The sequence below is a fragment of the Euleptes europaea genome, chromosome 5 (assembly GCF_029931775.1).
Source record: "Euleptes europaea isolate rEulEur1 chromosome 5, rEulEur1.hap1, whole genome shotgun sequence".
Lineage (NCBI taxonomy): Eukaryota > Metazoa > Chordata > Lepidosauria > Squamata > Sphaerodactylidae > Euleptes > Euleptes europaea.
In genome coordinates, this window is record NC_079316.1 from 53379409 (window position 1) to 53397087 (window position 17679).

The 17679-nt window shown below is 43.4% G+C and overlaps 1 protein-coding gene across 1 annotated transcript in view; it reads left to right on the forward strand.

The window, feature by feature from the left end:
* FBXW4 (F-box and WD repeat domain containing 4) overlaps positions 1-17679 on the forward strand; it is an 85377-nt gene that overhangs the window by 24396 nt on the left and 43302 nt on the right. Inside the window, exon 5 of the mRNA XM_056849512.1 lies at positions 2908-3002. Within this exon, the coding sequence (XP_056705490.1) occupies positions 2908-3002 (95 nt within the window). The remainder of the gene's footprint in view (positions 1-2907; positions 3003-17679) is intronic.

A 17679-nucleotide genomic window follows, 5' to 3' on the forward strand; every position in this document is an offset into this window, starting at 1 on the left:
CGAGGACCCAATGGATAGATTGTTATATATTCTAATGTTATGGCAATCAAGCTATTGCTGATTTTTAAAAAAGCCCCCAGTGGTGCAGCGAGATGGAGGAATGTGGCAGGAGAAAACGTACCTTCTACATGGAAACAAAATATGCTTTGCCTGCAGGAAGCATAAGATCAAAGGTGGTTTGAGAAGGCACATGGAAACCATGGAAGGACAGCGGATGAGCAACAATGTTGTGTGGAAGCTTGGAAATAATTTGCTGCATTTGGGAGTCCAAAACAGAGCAAAAAACCCATATGGGAGCCACCTAGGGAAAAAACATCTGAAAGGGAGTAGTTAAAATGATACCAGATTCATTCAAAAGCAAAAATCTGGACATAGGATTTAAAGATGAGTGTGTTTTTTTAGCTCCCTGGAGGAAAAGAGATTGTTAATTTTTTTCTTTCTAATTAAAATGGTGACAGTAAGTGTTAATTTAAAGAGTTATTTCAGTATTAATGTAGTTCTTAACTGCAGGAACAATCAGATGATGGAACTTCTAAAGCAATTTCCTAGGCAATTCTGTAGAAGTTCCATCATCTGATTTTTTCTGCATTCTTCACAGTGAAGTATGTAAGTATCTGTTGTAATAATTTGGGTTTATTTACTTATTCCTTTACTTTATTTATATCCCATTTTTGTCCCCAACGGGAACCCGAATCAGCTTACACTATTCTCTTCTCCTCTGTTTTATTCTCACAACAACCCTGTGAGGTAGGTTAGGCTGAGAGTGTGTGACTGGTCCAAAGTCACCCAGCAAACTCCCATGGCATGAGTGGAGATTTGAACCTGGGTTTCCAAATCCTAGTCTGACACTGTAACCACTACACCACACTGATTTAGGAATTTGTGCCATCAGCCTCATGATGGCGAACCACAGGGAACTGGACTGAATGATCTCTGTTGCACTTCCTAGTTAATGGACTATAGGATTGTTTTCTCCTTATCCTTCCTTGTGGTGCCTTGAGGACAAATCCAGTTAAGTTACCTGGCAAAGAAGCTACTAGGGTTCTCTAGACAGCTTTTGATATATCCTGACATGTATGTTATTTGGGATTTTGCATAAACTGGTGGAAATATGGTAGTTTTGTTTGTCTTATATGTTTCATGGCCTACACTTGCTATTGAAATATTTATTTGTCATGAAGCAAAGCTGGCACCTTAATCTAAAATGCATTATGAGAAGATATGCCCCACTGAGTTAAATTGTGCTTTTTCCATTGAAGTGTGTTTTGAATTGGGTCCTAAATTATTTTCTAGTCTTGAGTGTGTGGGGTGCGGTTTTTATGTTTTAGGTTAGTGTTTGAATAAAGTAAACACAACTCTTAATTTCTCATCTGAATGAGAGTGTAACTCCTATACTTCAGCCTTCCACATTGCAGGAGGTTTTTTTTTGTGTGTGTGTTTTTGTGATGGCCAAGTGTGTCCGCCTTCCTGCAGCCGAAACTTTGAAGCATCTCATGACCTTGAGGGCAAAATCCTCAAAGTCGAAGGGAATTCAGCTTTAATTGTACTCCTTTTTTAAAAGCAGAAATAGAACCTGGCTCACCTAACACTCTTCCATCCTGATCCTTTTGAATAGAGAATTGCTTTTATTTTTACCAAGTGACATTTTCCTTGTGTTGACTCCTAGCTGGAAGGGAATCCCTAGTAGGTCTCTAATGGGAGTTGTAAGTGCATTGGGTGCTTTGGAGGGATAGTGAGTGTTGATTAGGGCTGAGCTTTGAGTAGCTGCTAATGCACATTCCTCATTGATAGGCACCAGATAGCATGCTCCCAGCAATATTTTTAACCTGTATGAGATAGGGGTGCATTAAAAGAGCTCAGCTTTTCTGCTCCTTTTTCTGACACTAGGTGCCAAATTCCCTACTGACACTGAATAGCCTACAATCCTGAGCATTATCAACAAACAAACAAATACAACACTCCCAGCTTTGAAGCTCCTTTAAGAGTTTTTTTTTTTTTTTTTTTTTTGCTTGGTGGGGTGGGGGCGAGAAGAGTTAGGTGGAAAGGAAGCCAGAGTCTATATTTTAGGATCCAGAAAATGAGATTGTTTGTTTGGCAGAGTTGGGAGAAGCACTGGAATCAGAAGGGTTTCAAGAACACAAGGTTATTTACTCGCCTGTAACAAGTTTCTGAAAGCTGATAAACTTCTTAAAGGAGTTACTTGGGTCTGTTCCTAAACATGGATTGTTGTAGAGCAAGTGCTGTCAAAATATAAATTAAGGAGTTCGTGAATTTTTTAGCAGAGAGTAGAACAAAAGCGTAGTGAGAACAAGACTACCCCGTTCAAGTGTTTCTGATGTTTTCAAAATATTTGGGAAGAAGGCTTTAAAAGTTTGTCTGTAGAAAGACCCACAAAGATGACAGATAAAATCTAAATTTATGCTTCAGTAGCATTTGATCAGACACATTTCAGATGACAATCCCTCTGCCTGTCTACAGCCTTAAATGAAACTGATTTGAACAGGTCTTGCTGCTAGTCTGTTCTGTAATTTCTTTGCTTAGAATAATGTATTGGCCCAGAACTTGTAATCAAAATGAGGTGGTGATGGGGAAGATTTCTGATGCTATGGTGGGGTTGATGGAAAGAGATTGTGCTCAGAAAATTATATCAGGAGGAAATAATTTTTGAACACTGAGGCCATTTATGCATGGGGGTTGCCTTGGATTTGCCGCTCTGTAGGTGCACATTTTCCCCATCGGAATTCTCAAAATTCTGCATGGGGGCTTATGTTTGAGTTTTGAGAATTTGGATGGGAAAAATGTGCATCTAGAGAGTGGCAAATCCAAGGCAAAATCTCCCATGCATAAATGGCCTAACAGTATTTACACCTGAACTTTGCACCTTTTATTGTCTAATTCTCTTTCTAGGTATGGTCTCTATCACCAGGCAGAGCTGGGAAATGTTTGCACACCATACAGACTGAAGATCGGGTCTGGTCTATTGCTATTAGTCCATTGTCAAGGTAAAAGAATGAATTTTAATACAAGATTGCTTCATGTTTAAATATGGTTTTCTTTATTTGCCAAGCTGCCTGTCACCATCCAAACATCTTATTGTTCTAAGAAACGTTATGAATTATGCAGGTTAAGAATTTATTGAGAATATATTTTGTGTGTTGATTGAAGACTATCTATTTTATGGCACTTGGAGGGTTTACATAAAAAGAGATGTGAGGAATAGAAATTATACATGTAGAACTCCATCGTTGCTCTCATTGGACGCCGTTCCCATTCTGCCTCTTGTTTATAAACCTATTTCAGAAGCTTCCTTATGTGTTCTCTCTCTGAGCTTTGAGGACATCTGATGATTGGGTTATTCTGTTCCTATACTCAGGGAGAGGCAGGATTCACAGATCTTTACTTCCTGTCCCTGTGCTAGGACGGCTCCCCAACTTCCAGTTCTAGTCCTGCCTCAGAGGGAGAAGCAGCTTTAGAGCGAGCTTCATAGCTAGGCCTTATCTTTGTCTTCTCTTTGCTTGCCTTTTTTCCTTACAGTTTTTCCCCACCTTAACAATCTAATCCCTCTCATCTAAGGATCTCCTTTTTCGCTTTTTCCTCCATTTTCCTGCCGGTCTTGTCTTTTCCCCTTCCTCCTCCCACCCCTTTACCTTACTCTTTGAGTGGTATGGTGGAGAGTAGAGACCAGATGGGGGAAGAGCTTATGTCCGGGGACGAGGAGCAAGTCTCAGGGTTCCTGCCCCGCCACAAAAACATTGCGGCGGGGAAGCCGTCTTCAAAGCCAGCGGGACAAGCGAAGTGGCACGAGCGCCTTGCCGCTGAGGCAGCGGCGCAGAAAAGAAAGCACAGAGACGACAAGAAAAATGGCTCCAAAAAGGTGCGCGCTGCGGAGAAAACGGAGGACGCGGCTCCCACCCCCCATTCGGCCCCTGGGAGTAACGAGGGTGCGGTGGAAGAAGAAACCTGTAATGCCGGCTCCACGGGAGAATCTGCTACAGGCGAAGCATGTGGTAATGTACAGAGTTCTTTTCCCCTTGCCCCTGGGGGGGAGGGGGCGGATGATCGAAGCATGCTTGACTTAATGAGAAGAGTTCTCAGGGAAGAAATGGCTCTACTTGCCGGCCCCTCGGGCAGGGGTCCCTTGAGTTCCAGAGCCTCCTCTCCCTCTAGAGACTCTATTCGGTCAGAGGCTATAGACAGGCCGTCCTGCAGCCGCTCCTACAACCCCTGGCCAACCAAGGCCGCCAGAAAGGCTCCTCTCTCTAGCAAAGTTGGGGCACAGCATGCTAATCTCTCCACGGAAACGGAAGAGAAAGAGGAGGGAGAGTTCTCTTCTGAAGAAGAGAGGGAAGAAGGGGAGGAAGGGGCCCCAGACCAAGACCACCAGTCACGCCTCTTCGCCAGTGAGGACTACCAGTGAGGACTACCTCTTAAGCAAAGCTGTGGCTGCCCTCGACCTCCACGAGGATGAGGACACAGAAGCCATTAAAAACTAAACTATATTTAGGGACACTAAGGAGTTCTTTGCCAGGGTTAAAACTAAGTCTAGTACTGTTCCCTTCCCTGAGTATTTTGAGGACCTCATTCGATCAGAGTGGGAGAAACCCATGTCACACAAACAGGTCCCCATTTCAATAAAGAAAATGTATACCTTAGAACCCAGAGCAATGGCCCTCTTGCAGGTTCCTTTGGTTGAGGCCCCTGTCACAGCCCTTCAATCGCCCAGTCTGATTTCAGAGGACGGTGCAGACAATATTAAAGACTCTCTGGACAGAAAGGCTGAGTATGCCACAAAAAGAGTGCATGAAGCAGCTGCCATGTCCATTCAGGCATCAGCCACCACCGCCCTGTTCGCAAGAGCTGGCATTATGTGGACAAGGAAAATAATTGATTTAGTTCCTCAGGACAACAGAAGAGTTCTGGATGGCCTCAAGAGGTTGCTGAAAGCCATTAACTTCATGGCTGATGCATCGCTAGATTCCATGTCCTTCTCAGCCAGGTCTCTGGTGGCAGCCTCCGCAGCCAGAAGGGCACTCTGGATACATCCCTGGTCAGCTGACAACGGCTCCAAAGCACTACTCCTGGGCTACCCCTTTGAGGGAGGCCACCACCTTTTTGGTCCTAAACTTGACGACATATTGGTTGAGACAAAGGATAAAAAGAAGGCCCTCCCTAAGTATACCAAATTAAAGAGGGACGGAAAAGCCTCTTTTTCTTCTTCCTTTCATCCCTTCAGAACTTCCCATTCCATGGCAAGACCTAGACAGGACGGCAGACGAAACGCCTGGAATTCCGGCTGTGGCTCCTTCAGGAGAGGAGCCAGATTCGGAAAAGGCTCTCAATTCCAGGGACAAGGTGACAAAAACAACAGGTTTGGTGACAAGCAGGCCAAACAATGACCACCCGTCCGGCCCAGTGGGGGGGGAGACTACAAGCCTTCGAGAACATCTGGAGATCGTCAAACCCCGATGTCTGGGTGTTCAGAGTCATCCAAGAAGGCTACAGAATAGAACTTGTCAGCACTCCTCCAGACCACTTCATACTCTCTCCCACATCTCAAAAACCAGAAAAGCGTCTTCACACTCACTTGGCAGTCCAGCATCTTCTCGACATCCAAGCCTTAGAACTGGTACCACGCACGGAGCAACACACAGGGGTCTACTCCGTGTTTTTTCACGGTCCCAAAGCGCAACAAGGACTGGCATGCCATCTTGGATTTAAAATTTTTAAATCGCTATGTCATTTACAAGCGATTCAGGATGGAGACTCTGAGGTCCATCATCGAAGCCCTAACACCACGGACTTATCTAACATCGATAGACCTCACGGAAGCATACATGCACATCTTAATTCATCCATCGCACCGAATATTTCTGCGCTTCGCACACGGTCCGTGTCACTACCAGTTTTGAGCCTTACCATTCGGCCTCTCGTCAGCCCTACAGACATTTACCAAGGTCCTCATCACCCTCGTGGCTCTGCTGAGAGAACAGGGAATCCACATATTCCCCTACCTGGACGACATACTGGTGAGCGCACCCTCTCAGTCCATAGCAATTCAACATACTCAGACTGTGATGCAGACATTGTCTCAACACAGATTTCTAATAAACTTGGAAAAGAGCAAGGTTTTACCATCCCAAACTCTTCACCACCTGGGAGCAATCATAAATACAAAGCGGAATATGGTTTTCCTCCCACCAGACAAGATAACGACCATAACAAACTTAGCAAGAACCTCCTTAGTCACAAGGTCGATAGGGCTCTCCATTCTGGTCAGACTTCAAGGACTCACGGTTTCATGCATTCCTATGGCTCCCTGGGCCCGACTACACATGCGAGATCTTCAATGGTTTCTAAAACCATATCAAGTGCAAATTGCTCGGAAGAAGAAGCCACGCCTGGCACTTATGTCCCACGTCAAAACCAGTCTGCGGTGGTGGACCAAGAGTTCCAACCTATCAAAGGGACTCGCTTACATTCAGGGCCCTTCGACTCAGATCTTCGCCGATGCGAGTCTAGAAGGGTGGGGAGCCACCCTTTACCACCATCTAGCCCAGGGGTCGTGGTCATCAACAGAACATCTCCTTCACATCAACAGATTGGAGTTGAGGGCGATCAAAAGAGCACTCCTGCAGTTTCTTCCGATGATCAAAAACCAACACATTCTGGTCAGAACGGACAATGTATCTGCAAAAGACCACCTCAGCAAGCAGGGAGGGTCTCGTTCCTCCTCCCTGCACGCCGAAGCAGTGGTAATTCTAAATTGGGCAGAAAGACACCTTGCCTCACTCTGGGCGGAGCACATCAAGGGCACCCTAAACACTGGCTAAGCAGGCAACAAGTGGACGAGGGAGAATGGACCCTCGACAAGAACATCTTTGTCCAGATTCAAGAACGGTTCGTTCCGCTGGCAGTAGATCTGTTTGCCTCGGGGCAGAATCATCAAGTCCCAAGGTTCTTCTCCAGGTTCATTCACCCAAGAGCAGAGAGAGTGGACCCCCTGGAATCTCCGTGGCCAAGAGGACGACTTTACACCTTCCCTCCCTTGCCAATCATTCCAAAGGTGCTACGGAAGTTGAGGAAGGAACAAGCACATGTTATCATGATAGCTCCACATTGACCCCGCCGTCAGTGGTTCCCAACGCTCAGAGAACTCTCAGTACAGGAACCATGGGAGCTTCCGGTATGCCAAAACCTATTGTATCAAGGTCCCATTCTGCACCCAGATCCGGCGTGGCTGAGACTGACCGCTTGGGACTTGAGAGGCAACGGCTGTTAGACAGGGACTACTCTTCGGATGTAGTATCCACCATGCTGGAGGTGAGAAGAGAGTCAACCAAACATATTTACAGCTTCACATGGAAAGCTTTCGCTAGATGGTGTAACAGAAAACATCTGGACCCACTCGACATGACTACAGCCGGCCTCCTTAGCTTCCTTCAAGATGGGCTAGACCAGAAGCTTAAGTCTTCAACTCTTCGACGACAGGTTGCTGCTATCGCCACCGTCATCCCTCTCCTGGATGGCTACCCCATCACTACTCATCCTCACATCGCCAGTTTCCTGAAAGGAGCCTCCACCTTGTCTACTCCTGTAATCCACCGATTTCCAACGTGGTGTCTACACCTTGTCCTGAACGCGTTAACCAAACCTCCCTTCTAACCACTACGGGAAGCATCACTGACCCTTTTACGTATGAAAACACTTTTTCTAACAGCAGTGACTTCCGCAAGAAGAGTATCTGAAATAGGTGCTCTCTCTTCCAGGAAAAGCCTCTGCATATTCCATTCAGACAAGGTAGTCTTACCTCCCGACCCGTCTTTCATTCCCAAAGTCAATTCTAAATTTCATTGGCTACAAGAGCTCCACTTGCCATCTTTCTGTCCTCACCCATCTCATCCGACAGAAAGAAACTGGCACACCACTGGACGTTAAAAGAGCACTTCATGTCTATTTGAATAGGACAAAATCCTTTCAGAAAACTGAAGCTCTTTTCATCTTGGTTACACCTCCTAACAAGGGATTTCGTATGTCGACCGCCTCCATCAGCAAGTGTATTCGTCAGTGCATACAACTCTGCTACAAACACTCTGGTATCCACATCCCATCGGGGATTACGGCCCACTCTGTTCGTAGTGCTGCCACCTCGGCGGCCTTCGATAAACAAGCCTCAGTAGAAGAGATCTGCAAGGTGGCAACGTGGTCCAGCCTGTCCACTGTCGTGAGATATTACAAAATTAATACCTACTCTTCAGCGGATGCGGCTTTCAGAAGAAGGGTACTTCAACACGTGGCAACCGTGACCTGAGCCCACCCGAGATTAAAACGGCTTTTGAAAATCCCAATCATCAGATGTCCTCGAAGCTCAGAGAGAGAACGGAGCCTTGGCTTACCTGTGAGGGCTCCTTCTTCTCTGAGCGGAGAGGACATCTGGCCCGCCCAGGGCGAAGATCCGCAGAAGAACTATAAAACCATACCACAAATACTCTCAGAGTATGGAAAGTTAGAGGGCATATTCTTACCCTTTGTTTTTTCAATTGTTGCCTTACTGTTGGCACTGTTATTAGCCTGTAGTTTTTTGACTAACTTCATGTTCTTCACTTTGTGTAGCTACCGTTGATTGTATTGTTTTTTCTTGCATGTTATCTTACTCCTGTCTTCAATTTCTGCTTGGGAAGTCCTCGAACTGGAAGTTGGGGGGCTGTCCTAGCACAGGGACAGGAAGTAAAGATCTGTGAATCCTGCCTCTCCCTGAGTATAGGAACAGAATAACCCAATCATCAGATGTCCTCGAAGCTCAGAGAAGAAGGAGCCCTCACAGGTAAGCCAAGGCTCCGTTTACCTTTTTCATTGTGCAGTTGTAGGAGTTAGGAATTTGGTTATTGTGTTGAAATTAAAACTGAAGGCCTTTTTATATGTTTACTTAAAGCTTGCTCCTGCCACATTTTAGCCCATCTACAATATTATCGTAACAAGTATTCTTTAGACAACTGTGGCATGATAGTCAATTGGCTTGTAGTGGATACAAGAATAACAGGTGAGGGGCAAAGAAGGTAAGATGGTGCAAGATCCATAAAAAGATCTCTAGCATGTTTTTCTTAGTAAATATCAGAAGTAGAGCCATCCTACTCAATTTGGATTAGAACCACAACATGGGAGGAAAGGTGTTAACTCCTGTGCTATTTTCTAGGTCTCCAATGGTCCAATTGCTATTTATCTTTGGAGGAAATAGACTGGCAACCTGTATGCATCGTCCATAAATAGGAGCTTGGGGGTGATGGAAGAGGCACTTGTGGTTAAAAAAAAACCCACTACATGGAAAAAGCTAAACCTTCTCCTCATGGTACCATGACCCCAGTTTGAATCTGTCCTCCCCAGACTGGCACTGTTTTTAAGAAAAGGAATTGTAGATCCGATGAAGGATCTCCTAGCATCTTGTTTAGTTTAATCTTGTATCTGTTTGGTCAGGGCAGGACAGTTTTGCTGCTGTTCACTTACCTTTTTAAAAACAAAATTGGACTGCAAAATTTTGTTTCTGCATACAAATTATGTAATGAGAAACTACACATATTCAAGCACCCCCTCCCAAAGATTGGCAGAAATGACATGATATGTTAGTAGAGTATGTATGAGTGTGAAAGGAGTATGAATGCTATCATTTATCACTGATTACATCACACACTATATTTGAGATTGATGCCACATGCCAATCTGCAAAGCTGTGGTTTTTCTTATGTATAAAATATAGTGCTTCACAGAGGCGATGCAAATCAAATAGGGCTTACAGTGAGGAACGAGATGGCCACTAGGAATTTTAAAAAAGTGCTTTGAGCGGGAACTAGAGGCACAGTAACAAGTCAGTTATTTGAAAGATCAGGTAACAAGGAAGGTGTTAAGGAATGCTGATTGTCACATAACTGCATGCTTTAAAAACAAACAAGCAAGTGTGATGTTTTAATATGCCCATTTGTTTCGTGGCTCAGCTGAAGGGAAGAATCGTGTAGCAGACTGAGGCAGCGGAAAGCTACAGCAAAGACAAACTGCCTATGCAGCCATCACACAGTTCATTACAGAAATTTTCTGTGTACAGTTGGAAGACAGGTGGAGTGAAGGTCTAGGGACACCAAGTCCATGGAAGGATAACAAAATGGAATGGAGGAACTCTGTCTTCTCCTAAGTGTGGCGCCCGCATATCTTGCTACTATTGTGAGACAGAGAACCAAATTTTTGCGAGTGTGTTTAATAGCTCAGCACTTTAGCTCAGAATATTGTGGTTTCTGTTGATACAGATAACTTAAAAGCCATTCCACCCTTTATGCAAATAATCCCTGTGTGAGATTTATTCAGGTAATAGAACTAAGATTGCAGTTCTGGCAACTTCTGAAAGAAAAATGAAAGATTTGGGAAGCAATCCTAAACAGGTCTACTCAGTAGTAAGTCATTATATTCAGTAGGGCCCAGGAAAGTGTTCTTAGTATTGCAGCCTCAGTTGTACGTACTATATTATAAAGGCTTGCAAGTTGGGTTCTCTTTCAGACTGCTTTTCTTGCTCATAATGCAAAATGAACATCTCTGCATTCCCAGAAGCTACAGTGTACTGCTGAACCATTTCATTTCATTTAGCTTTAAAATTAAACTAAATGAAATTAAATAGTTCAACAGTACACTGTAGCTTCTGAGAATGTACAGAGATGTTTTGAAATTAAACTACTGTTGTAATGACTGGAGGAGCACTCATTTTCTGTGAGAATTCTGGATAACATTAAAATTAATAGCGCCATCCTAAGCAGTTACACTAAGTTCATTGAGTCCAGTTCAGTGGACTTGGAAGGATATAACTCTGCTTGTGATAGCACCATCAGTCACTAAAACACACGGAGATATATATTGGCAGCTGTTATGATCATAAATAGGCACCTGTAAATGCAGTCTGATGTGTTAAGACTATGTTTATTGGGAAGATATGCATAGCAGAAATTGAACTGCCCTGATGAGTGATTTTTGGTAATCTCACAGCCATTATTCTGATGACTATTAAGAACTGAAGACTGATAAAGGACTGCCACACTCATACAAAAACAAAAAGGGAACTACCTAATGCCCATGCAATGTCTTGTATCATGAAGGATTCTGACAATTCTGTACTCTGGCTCAAGTTTTATTTTGAGGCCTGGTATTATTCACAAAGCACGTTGTAACAAAGCAATTCTATTCTGAATTAAACCAATTTTCTGTTTGGAATTGTAATTGATCTCTGAATTATGACCTGTCCCATGCTGCTGCTGTTGCATTTGGAGCAAGGCTTAACTTTTTAAAAGTTTTTGGAATCCTTGCAATAGATTGATAAGTATAAGAATTCCTGTATTTATTTTATTTTATTTTTTATTCATTTTTTAAACTTTTAGCCTGCCCTCCCTGGCCAAGGCCAGGTTCAGGGCAGATAACAACAATAAAACAATAAAATATAACAAATTCCAAACATTAAAACCAGATGGTGCACAGTACTTACAAACTGGCGGACAGGCCAACCCCTCCAGCGTAATTGTACTAACTACCAGGAAAAAAAGGGGGGTGGGAGGTAGATTTAAATTTAAGTGAATATTTGGCTTCATGGTAACTGTTCTACCTGTTCTGTATTCTGTCCTCCCTTTGCTGCTTATATTGCTTGAATTCATGAACACAGACAAGAGTCTCATTGATCTTCAATCTGTTGCGTGGGCACCCTTTGAACTTAAGAGCTGTGCAGTGGCTCAGTACAGCCAGCACTAACCACTACAGTGGCTCAGTACAGCCAGCACTAACCAGAGCTCTTCCCATTGAACGACACTGACTGTGCTGCAGTGGCTGGGAGAATCCTTTCATAGCACACTGCTTTATCCTCCTAAGCGATGACCTGCAGGGCTGGCCTCTTGTCAGAACACTGACTTCTCTCCCTGCAGCGAACACACACACTCTGTCACAATATTTACTTAGCGTATTTCCCCCCCCACTGGGTGATAAATGGAAGTGTGCAGAGTGGCTTCTCCATCAGCAACCAGGTTTGGATCACTAGCTTGTTTTATGAGACTGCTGATCCCACCGCACTTCTCTTCCTTCCCCCCTTTCCACCCCCAAGTATTAGAGCCGATTAGCCACGTCATTAATTCTTCAATTTGACGGCTGATATAGCAAGAGCTAGAACACACTGCTGACCCCATATAATAGAACCCTTGCCCCTTAATATATTGATGATGGGAGAAGTTAATTAAAATTCCTCAGAGCGAGGGTGTCAGCTAACCCATATACTTGTCCCTTCCAAGAAAATGTTGCTGCCAACCTAAAAGAAAGTGAGCTTGGGGGTAAAAAGGGGCTTTGCTAGCACAGGGTGAGAGTCAAATCCCGCTTCCATCCTTCTTTAATGCTTTGTATAGTCTTACTGAACAGAGTTAGTTTTGAAGTGGCTCAGGAGCCTTTAGGATCCTTCTTTCCTTTGCTGGTATGCGTAAATTTAGGAGGCTGCTTTGGTGCCTTTCTGATGGAGCAGAGCATTACTGTTCATTGGCAATTGTTGACAAAGCCATTTTTGTTTCACTCTAAAAAAATATTGATTGGTTCTCCCAGGGTTCACTGATGATCTAGATTAAGAGTAGGTTTGTGGGTTGTGTTAGCCTGACCCTGCTTGGTTAGAACATAGTACTGAAATCAATCAAATTTTATTTTGATACAATATCATCTCTGAATAAAAATCAAAGTTAGGTTCAAATAATAAAAAGTTGATGGTTCTGGGAGGAAAAATCTTCTATGGGGAAAGGCTTTCAATCAGCCATTTACGAATCCCACAAGACCAGAGGCAAAATTTGGCTACTTGAGTGGTTATTTCCTGAGAGGAGTCTGCTAAGAGAAGGGAAACTTTAGCTTCTTCAGATCTCCCAGGAAAGGATGACAATACCGAGAGAATGTACTGTGATCTTATATCATTGTAGAATGGATATTGCAGCAGAACATGTTCTATTATTTCCACTTTCTCTGTTTTGCATGGGCGTAATCACTGATAAAAGGCACTATGGAGATACCTGATCACAAGAAGGAGGAAAGATGGCGGCTGGCTTCTAGTACTGAGATAACAGCTGCAAAAGCATATTATCTGCAAGGCAGCAAGTGTTGCCCCTCACCTTTGGTACAGATGAATAGGGGGCTGGAGCAAGCTGAAGATCTACACACTGTACAACATAGATAGGAGGATGCGTCTGACTTTTGTCCCAAAAAAGCAGCGCTCTCCCTATTCACTGAGTAGAACTAGATATTTAAAATTCCTTATAGCCCTATGGTTGTATACTGTTAACTCCATAAAGGCAATATAGTGATAGGAGCATTTGTGCTTCTTCTCTAATGTGCACCTCTTCTCAAATGAAGAAACTGAAGCAATGTGTGTTATCTTAAGAAAGGTTTAACATGTCACTGATAGTGGCAAATCACCGTCAAGATCCCACCCGGATTTGCAGAGCTTGGGCTGAATTTCTAGAACAGGCTGCTCCATAAAATGGACCATAAATAGAATGATACCATTAATCTCACAGGGATGTCCCTTGCAGAAAGTTCTTCAGATATTTTCTTTATGATAATGAAATGGAAGAATTTTTCCAGCTTGGTTTTTCTCTTTTTTCCTTATGAAGGAAGGTAGTTGCATCCTTGACCCTGCTCTTCTGGTTGCTTGAAGCAATAGCTTTAGGTTTTTGGCATGACTGAGTCTTATGCAGTCTTAAATACTTAATTATATTGATTTTGCATTTTGGAGTGCATGCAGATGTGTGTGTGTGTTAAGTGCCGTCAAGTTGCTTCCGACTCATGGCGACCCCATGAATGAAAGTCCTCCAAAATGTCCTATCCTTGACAGCCTTGCTCAGATCATGCAAATTGAGGGCATGCAGATACATGTTCTTTTACCAAATCAACAAATTCAACTTGTTTGGAGAAAAGTATTGATTTAATTTTACTTTCTTTTCTCTGGTGAGATTATGAGTATTGTAAAAAGAAACTATGTTCTTTTACCATAATTTTTATTTATTTACAGAATTTATACACCGCCTTTCTGTCCTCATCAGGGCCACTATCAGCAAATTAGCTACTGTACCAACTTTTCCTTTAATTCAGTGCTACTTGTGTTATGACAGCTGCTGTGATTTAATTTCTTACTTTTGAGGGCAAGGAATCATGCTGAGGGCAGGGAAGAAGCCCATCTCTTGTACAATTTTGTGCAGGCAAGGAGAAAATGCCTGTGTTGGTTTCTCCTGTCACATTGATTACAGCTCAGGGGGCCAGCAGTCATAGGACTGCAGGTTTCCATTTCCAGTCAGTGATCTTTCTCCTCAATTTTTCAAACTTCCAAGGGGAGGGATGGAGAAGGTAATTTTCCTGGGCCATAGCTGCTGTTTACTTTTGCTTGGCTGTGCAGTGTGCCTTTGTTTTTCCACCTTTGATCAGTGTTTTGCTAGCAGATAATTTAGCAATTGCATCCCAGGGTGGAAGTGTGGAGTTAAAGTTAAAATTAGTTTTTTTTTTTTTTTTAACTTCACCGGCTGATGAAGCAGGGATAGCAAGAGGGGAGGCAGCGGGGGCCATAAATCGTACTGCTGGTGTATCTGCTTCTTGCAGAAAATGTAACCCTCTGATGTCTCCACAGCACTTTCATTAACATTTAAATTAAGGGTTTGTTTTTCAGTGACTGGGCTTTTCATGGCCTGACTCGTGCAAGGCTGCCTTACCAGCCAGTTACAATAGCAATCATTGCTTCATTTATTTTTTTCCCATCTTTCTTTGGGGAGGGCAGCGACCTGACAAATGTTCAAAGAGAATCCACAGCAGACCTGTGCAGGTACCCAGGCAGCAGGATGAAGCTTCTTTCCTTCAATTAGAGAGTTGTCCATGTTTCTCTCCTTTTTTCCCCCTTTTCCCCTCCCTTCCCCTTCAAAGACTTGTTTGGGGCCTGTTTGGAATGTGATTGCCCCAGGTGCAACCAGCTCTGGACACTTCTTACTCTTTAAACAAGAACTTCAGATGAAGGATGTGTGTGGAAGGTGGAAAGCAAGCCAGTAATAGACTATGTTGTTGAAGACTATCTCCATTCCCCTTCCCTCAGCAATGCTGGCAACGTCCAGTTTCATGTAGTAAAACTGTGGGGTCCATGACCTTTAATGAGAAGTGAATTTTGGAATCGTGTATGAGAGAACTGAGGAAATTAAAGAGCGGACTTTAATTTTGGTGCTTTAGTTAATGACCAATGAAGTGATTGAATTATGGCATATTCAACAGAGCATCTGTGGAGAGTTCCTCAGAGGTTCAAGAGTACATGACCCTTGATATAGTCTAGAAGAGAGTGTGTAAAACATAAACTGAGTGCCTCAGGGAGCTCAGTATGAAGTAGTACTACATGGCTGCATATTTAATATCTGAAAACAAAGGGCTGTTCTATCAAAAAGACCTTAATTTTGTGTTAGTTACTTGCCTTTAAGGGCAGCTTCACATATTGCAATAGGTGCATGTTAAAAATTTAGCGCATACTCTTATTTCTTGTCAGCTGCACCTCTTTTTTAGAAACAGGTACATGCCGAACTTTAAATGTGTAGCTGTTTCCAATGTAATGTGTGAAGCAACTCTAAAAGGTAGGCAAGAATATGGCTAAGGCCAATCGTACACTTTTCTTTTCTTTGGCCTTTGTGGCCCTATGATGCCAGTTGCCCTCTAAAGCAGCATCATTTAGTGAGCAGTATCATGTGGCTGAACTGTTTGAGGAGCCCACATGTTGCATCAGTTCTAGGAAACCCGATCACAAGTGCAGGCACTTACAGTAACAAGGAGGTGAAAGCTGCCAGGCTGTTTCTCTGCAGGTGCTAGCAGGATCAAGTTGCAGAGCTGCCATTAAAACTATCCTGGCTGGTGATTAATGTAGGACACGGGGCATACACATTCTTATTCTGGCACTGTGAAGACCTGCCCTGAAAACTAAGTTGGTCTCTGAATTTCAGTGGTTCCCTACCCTTTTCAGACTGTCAACTACTTGTCTGTGATGAGTGAGTCTCGGTGAAGATCTTTGTCTTCACTGGCTTGTTACACTTGCTGCAGAGATGATTTTGCAGTGGTTAACTAGTGGCTGGGGCATGTGAACAGCTTGCTCACATGGTATGTTTTCCATGCAACAAGTTACCATTGCTGTGTAGTATTCAGTGACTTTGAAGCAAGATAGTGATTCAAACGTTTCTAGAAGCTGCTGGTTTGTTATGAGATGGAACAGTTGATTCTGATTTCCTTTCTTGGAAAAATTCAGAGCGGGAGCTGTGGTAGTCTGCTATAACAAAACAAAAGTCTTGTGTCACCTTCAGGGTTAAGATTTACTGTGGCAGGAACTTGCAAAAACTAAAGCATACCCCATCCAATCCACAAAACATGTCCAGTTCAGGTATGCCTGCACAAGACATGACTCAATGGCCAAATGCAGCTCCATTTTTTATCAGATGGTAACTTGCCAGGTGTTGCACACAAGGTGGTTATATGTGGCCCCTCTATTACAAAGTGGCTGAGGGAAGCAGTTGATTAAAAACTTACTGTTCTGTATAAGATACATGGGGGCTACAGTGTGCAGATAGTGCTGGTATATACGTCCTACTATAGCAGTCACTACCATGAAATATACCCCAGACGCCTGTAACCAAAGCCTGGTGAGATGCTTCCTTCAGCCATTTTAGTAGTCATGTTTGGAGAGGAAAGCATGTTGCAACTATCTCTGCCTCTGGTCATATAATACCTCAGAGCAGAAATGTACTTGCCAGCAAGCAGCAGGTATGAGTAGAGCATGTTTGTCAGAAGTATCTCATGTGCCTTTTTCATTGAGACTCAAGGCAGAGACTTACAGTAAGTTACCTTCTGCTCACTGTAGGTCTATCTAGCTCAGTACTGTATACTCTGGCAGTGGTTCTACAGAGTTTCAGGCAGAGAAAGGGGTTTCCTAACAGCCACTACCCAAGGTCCTTTAACTGGAGATACCAGGGATTGAACCTGGAATCTTCTGCTAGCAATCCAGCCACTATTTCTCTTTCACTGCTTTTAATTACTTCCGCTTTGAGTTGATGTGGTAGGAAAAATAAAAAGGCATGGATCGTATAGTCCAGGAAATAGTAAAGAAAATAGTGTACTATTCATAGTTGCTGGGGCCATCCTTGGAATGCATCTTGAAGGGAGGTTCAGGAGTGGATTTTGGGACAATTCTGTATATGTAGTGGGTTATACTATAGCCCTGTTCTGTTCAATCATTACAATTCTGGCACTCGAGAGCATGCTACCCACAATCCTCCTGATATGTATGGTTGCCACTTCGTGTGAAGAGATCAACACAGGTATGATCCAGTTTTGGTATATGTGATCAGAAACCCAGATTTTTGGACGTATGCATTTGTGTATGCTGAAGCTGGAAAATAATATTTTGCCCTATTCACACAGGATGGTGATCGCATATGTCAAAAGGATTGCACACAGCACAATTTTCCCTTGCATTCTGCTGGATCACCAAAACTGTACTGACTGAAGAGGCTTAAAATGCCTACTTTTGTTCCTGATCCATTAGTGTAGTGATAGTCACTCAGTGGCTCTGGGAGCCACATGTGGCTCTTTGAGATGCTGCCGGTGGCTCTTCTGAGCACTGTTCTCCTA